This window comes from Belonocnema kinseyi, chromosome 6, assembly GCF_010883055.1.
Source record: "Belonocnema kinseyi isolate 2016_QV_RU_SX_M_011 chromosome 6, B_treatae_v1, whole genome shotgun sequence".
Taxonomy (NCBI): domain Eukaryota; kingdom Metazoa; phylum Arthropoda; class Insecta; order Hymenoptera; family Cynipidae; genus Belonocnema; species Belonocnema kinseyi.
This window is the reverse complement of record NC_046662.1, coordinates 128,630,292-128,636,535: the sequence shown is the minus strand read 5'-3', so window position 1 is coordinate 128,636,535 and position 6,244 is coordinate 128,630,292. Positions and strand designations below refer to the sequence as shown.

General features: G+C 34.6%; 1 protein-coding gene across 4 annotated transcripts in view; it reads left to right on the top strand.

Annotated features, from left to right (window-relative positions):
- The window catches only part of LOC117174080 (pantothenate kinase 3), a 267,760-nt gene that overhangs the window by 136,200 nt on the left and 125,316 nt on the right, over nucleotides 1–6,244 (top strand). For all 4 annotated transcript variants that reach the window (XM_033362763.1, XM_033362762.1, XM_033362761.1 and 1 more), the window contains one exon: nucleotides 4,053–4,129. In XM_033362763.1, the coding sequence (XP_033218654.1) occupies nucleotides 4,053–4,129 (77 nt within the window). The remainder of the gene's footprint in view (nucleotides 1–4,052; nucleotides 4,130–6,244) is intronic.

The following is a 6,244-nucleotide window of genomic DNA, read 5'->3' as shown; positions in this document are numbered from 1 at the left end:
CCCGGGGGTGATACTTTTCCATTGGTCTTAACTTGGAGAATAATACTTCGACATACCCTCAACCAACCCCTGAACGTATCACGTATTTTATGAATGACCCCTAACCTCTTATTACTCGCATCGATTTCGAGTTAACAAGTCTTTAATTTTTTGGAAAGCCTCATCTCGTTTTAATCCCCAATCCTCAAATTTTTTTATTTGGCTAGCTCAGTTTCCCATTCTTTACCTGAATCTTCTAGTCGCTCAAAGGTTTCAAAATCGTGAAGTTTAATGTGCATTTTATATTCTATTCTTATGTTCTCGTACGTTTTGCGCTACTCCCATTCTAGGCTATCTTTAGGGTAAAGTTTCGTAAAAAGTTTTCGAATTTCCGCTATCTATGAGTAGATGTCTTGGTTTCTATTTTGGTCACAGAATTTTATTTTTTGTCTAACATCTTCTGAAAATCTTTTGTCGATATAGGCATTTTTAAAATCTTCATACAAATCTGACAATGTCCTCCAAGCATTTTTATTTATCGAACACCAATCTGTAGCATCATCGATTAGTAACGCATCTAGGTTTTCTAAAATATCGCGGTCATTTATTTTATATCCCCCTTTGAATCTTTTTTTAATTCCTCCAAAAAGTGCGACGGACTATAGTCTTTATTATTGCGAAATTTAATCGGCCAATTGCTCATAATTTGAAACGGCGCTTGTATCATGCCGAATGGAAAATAAGTACATTGTTAATATGTATTCGCGAACATCTATTTGACCTGTTATTTGTTGTCGAGAGTCTACCTGTTCTGTTTTGATTTGAGTTATTTCTGTCTTCTAAAGGTTCGCTGTCTTCGGTATCTCGTAATTTAAAATTATTAATTCTTATTTTACTTCGGTTTTCAATATCGTTGTAAGAAAGTTCATAAGGTTCTTGTGAATTTCCCGTTAAATCAAATTGGACAGGTTGTCTGGTACGAGACTGTTCGATTCTATCTTTTCTACTATTTGGTTCTATTATTTTCTAGCTGAGTTCAAACGAGCTATTTGCTGGCGGGTCTAGTCTGATTCCTAAATTGTTTGCCCTTCTCTCCCTTTCTCTAAAAAATCTTTGCTTCTGACGGTTCATTAATTCGCTGAACTCTATACTTTCTAAAAGCTCATTAGTTTCTAAAATGAAACTTGTGTTGTTTTCCATGAAGCTATCGCAATTAAAAGTCTCACTATTGATTTGGAGGCGGTTTTCAGATCTATTTCTGTTTTCTAAAAACAGTAGAAGTCCGATAACTTTTCAACTTCGGGGCTGTAGGGGTGGAAAATTCCAGGAATTGCGGATTTTTCAGATGCCCCCTCTAGTAGCACGATATTAGAACGATATTAGAACCATAATTAGTGTGCGTGTCGTACGTATGATGACGTTTTAAGGGGAGTGCATACTGTTTGGATGGCAAGTTATCGGACATGTACTGTAAGCAGTTTCTTTTATTTCTTCTCTTGGGTTATGTTTTTATATATACGTGCCTAGGGTGGGTAGATTTTAGTTAACCGAAAAAAAGTATTTTCTATGGGATTAAATGTTTTGTTTGCATTTTTGTTTATTTCTGGCTATCCTGCTTGATTTGACATATTTTGATTTGGCCTATTGTTATTCAATGGAGTTTCTGTGGTTTGTCTAATGATACTTGTACCGCAACCTATTGATCTGTTTAATGTTTTTGGAATTGCGCCCCTACTTTACTGTAATTCGTTATTCGGATCAGTATTTTGATTTGGAAGTGCGGCATAGAGATAGAACTAACATAAGACATAAATCCAGACATAACTGACGCACCCTGGAATGAAAACAATTTTTCATTCCGGGGTGCGTTAGCTATGGAGTTGTTGTCGATGACGTGGACATCGTAATATGACGCTTCAGTGACATGGCACACAGAGATCAGTAGATGAGGGCTGCCAGACACAAGACTAATTAGTCAGGATGTTTGAGGTGCGCCATGTTGGATTGACATCAGTAACCATGGAGACGTGGATTGTCTGGACTATGAGTTAGTGAAAGGTCCTTTATTGAGAGTGTGTTTTTAACTCCCGTCAATCCTCCGATGTGGCAACTTTACCCTGGTATAATTCATACATAAGAATTTTTGGTGAGTGTTCTTGGATGAAATTGTGACCTTCGCTCATTATGTTTTCTATAGATCCATTCTAAATATGTAATTTTATTTAAAAGTGACAGGTATGTAAAATTGACCTTGTCACAATATTGAAATATTTTCAAGCATTCATGAATTCTTTGAAATATTTATGAAATCTTGTGTATTCGTTAGAAATCACTGCAATATTGAAAATCTTTGTGGAATCTTTTGAAATGTTTTACAATCTCTGAACTCTGGTCTACTGAATACTTTTTGAAATCTTTTTAATTCTTGTGCTCTTTTTAAAGTTTTATGAAATTAAAAAAATATATTACTGAAATTTTTTTATTATAGAATCACTAAAATATTTAAAATCTTTATGAAATCTTTTTAAATATTCTAGAAAATTTTGAAATCGTTTCCAATCTTCCAAATGTTTTGAAATCATGTTTACTATACCATTTTTAAATTCTTTAAAATCCTTGAAATCTTTTAAACGTTCTAAAATCTATTTGAATTTTTAAAAGCTTGATGCACATTCATTTTTTAAATCTTTGAAATCTTTGATATCTTCATGAAATAATCGAAATCTTAAAGACATTTTCGTCAAATCTGTTAAATTTAGTGTCCATGTCTCCTTAAATTTATGAAATCTTTTTAATCTGGCTGAAATCTTTTGAAACCGTTTCAAATAGTTTCAAATATTTGCAATGTTTTTAAATATTTTGAAATCTGGTGTCCTGTATCCTTTTTAAAATCTTTGAAATCTTTTGAAAGTTTTAAAATCTTTGTGAAATTGATGGAAAATCTTTCAAATCGGCTGTGCACTCCTTATTTAACCCGTACAAGGCACACTGGTGCGAAAATCGCACCGAAAAAATGTTCAGTTTGCTGGCATTTGCTCAAGCACAGCTGCAGCGGTTTGTCCCCACTAGATTAAATATATATGTAAAATATGCGTAACATGTACATGTTTATTGCATGTTCAATATGTTAAATATTTAGTATTAAATTTGCAACAAAAAAAAAACCATTTCGCACCAGTATGCCTATAGAGGGTGCCTGAAAGGAGTATGCCTTCCACGGGTTACATCGTTGAGATCTCTGAAATCTGTACGAAATTGTTAAACCCTTTAAATATTTCAATTTTTTTGAATATTTTAAAATATTTTTAAGTTCTTAGAAATATTTTTCATGTATTTGAAATCTAAAAACAGCTCGAAATATCCGTTGTATGGTAATTGTTTATTCTAATTATGTAACTGAATTAACATCAAAATTGTCAACTAATAATTTTTATAATTTGTATGGACTATCCTCATCTTGTAAGGTCCATTCTTTGCTTAACAGCCAAGTCTCACCACCCTGGATGACACTGTTGTCTCTCATTCCAAGCGTTTTAGTATTTTTTATACCACGATACGCTCTGTGACTTTTCGATCATCATTTACGCTAAAATCCCTGATTTAAAATTATTTTTCCAAGCAGTTAATAGTCCTCAAAGAATGGCAATTTTACTCCATAAGCGGAGACCTTTCTTCAAAACAATCCTACGCACCTAATTTACGTTAAATATTATACCGAACAACAAACCCGATATTAATATTTCGTCCAGGTTAACATTTTTAAAAATTATTTTCTTGCTTTCAGCTCAGAATTTATTGCAGACTTTTCAAACACCCTAGGTATACTATTAAAAATGGTAGTCTTGTAGACGTCCGGACACAAGCCACACCTATTCCCTTTCGTAGCACCCTCTTCACCATGCTCATTCCGTACATTTAGACTTGACTGTGTTATAAACATACATAAACGTAGCAATATATAAAATTATTAATATATACTTTAAAATTTATATATTGTTAAACCGATAGCCCAAAGTTAGAATTTCCAAAGAACTGCTCCCATATGAAAACAAAATCTGATTTATTTTTTCCAGCTTGTCAATATAGGATCTGGTGTAAGCATATTAGCGGTATATGGTCCAGAAAACTACAGGAGGATATCAGGAACAAGGTAAAGTGTTTTTTAATATCTACACTAGGGTAGAGTGAAAATGCTGAAATTAATCGAATCACTTTCAGGTAGTTCATGCAAAATATCACCGACTTTACCAAATAACTGAAATTTTTACAATTCATAGAGGAGATAATTATGCACCAATCTTGCAATTTCTAACTGAACATTTAGTCTGTGAGGATAAATCTTGTTAATTGAAATCAGTACCTTTTGCACGTGTTCCCTTTAAAAAACAACTGAAATTACCACATGCTTCTTATTGTTGCATAAAAATGGATTTAACAAGTTAGGTTAATAACTAAAGTTTGTTAATGCCAGAGTACGTGCGTAAACATCAACAGCTGATAATTAGGCGTTCATTCATTTATATTTATACGGGGAGTTTCTTTTCGGAGAGGTTAAAAATATAGAAACCTTAAAAAAAGTTTTGACGAATAGTTAGCAGACACGTAATGGTGTTTTGAATCTAGCTGAGTTGAATTTTTTAGATGAATTTCGCACACGATAACTACCTTAAATATAAAAGTAACTTCATTATTCGAACAAAAACTATCAACGAAGGCTTCAAATTTTTAAATATACCTGATTGGACTACAAAGCTGCTAATAGTTAAGCAACATATTCTCTCTTGAATTCAATCTTCAAGGAGCCGTGTACTGCCCTCATAAAACCTGATAGTAATGCCATCCTAATACTACCGAGGAGGTGAAAAATGTATGAAGAGTCATGAAAAACTATCCCGCTTCTGGACCAGGTGATATCAAGACCTTCTGGTAAAAGAAGTTTGTGTACAGTGTACAGTGCTCCTCCCGAATATGCGCAATTTGGCAGACCCTAAGAATTACTGGCTGGTAACTTGTCTGAACGCCCTGTACAAGATCTTCACAGGTATCCTAGATGATACGATTGTTTGGACAATCGGACCTGTGTGGCGAGAGATGTATAAACAGCAAGGTTAAAAAAAGGTGTAGCAGGATGTCGCTTTGAAAAAATAGATTTACTCTCTCTTGTGAAAAACATCTTGTGAAAACTAGAAACATCACGTTTCAAAGAGTTGGCTTTCAGGGCGACACCATTGGCCCTCTCCTCTTTTATACATAAGATCTTCACAGCTATCCTAAAGGCTAGGATTATTTGAACAATCTAACCTGTGTGGAGAGAAATGGATGAACATCGGGGCTCACATAAAGGCATAAGAGGATGATCTGAATCGATTACCGTAAAGCCTTCCATTGGACCTCTTATAGACTTACCGTCTGTCTTTTGGAAAGCTTAAACTATCATCTGCATATCGTGAGGTGTATAGAGAGATAGATGCCGCTATGGAAAACCAGATTTACTATTACATTATTGTCACTATATCTCGCACTTCGTCATTCCGAAGGGTACTTTAGCGACAAACGTGGAAATCGAAAGTGAAAGGTCACTTAAGTATTTGACATGGATGTTTTTAAGATCTAAGCTAAAAATAAAGAGCAACTAGATCTAGATCTAGGGATTGTCAACAGGTACACTTGACCTAGATTAATTTAATGAGAGCAAAACTTAATAACATCCCCGATAGAAGCGCTAAACGACACGTCGGCACTGAAGATACCTATACATTCATGGGCAAACCACAAAGCCGCATACCGACGCAGAACGTCTTATCCGACAGATTTGGTCCTCCAAACTGTATACGAGGAACAAAGTATTTGAAACGAACATGCTTGTCTTCCTGGTAGTTCCCTTCATTTGCAGTGGTTACATAGACAAAGGACGAGCTTAGATTCCTCGACATCTTGAATGTGTTTACAACAAGTTTATTCTGGGTACAGCACATATAGTCGCAAATGGACGTAACCATCTGCTTAAAATGTTCAGGAAGCACGACGAAATGGGCAAATAAGCGTTTATGTATGGAGTAGCAGAGGACTCTGTGTCGATATACGAGGGTAGTTCAATAAGTCCTTAGAATGAAGTATAAACACAATTTTTTTTGGGTAAATTTTTTTTTATTTTTCAACATAATCTACACTTGGTCAATCGCTTTTCAAGTTTTTTTAATCCTTCAGAAAAGTGCGTTTTCGGAAGTTCCTCAAAATAAGCACTTACAGAGGCAATGACGTCTTC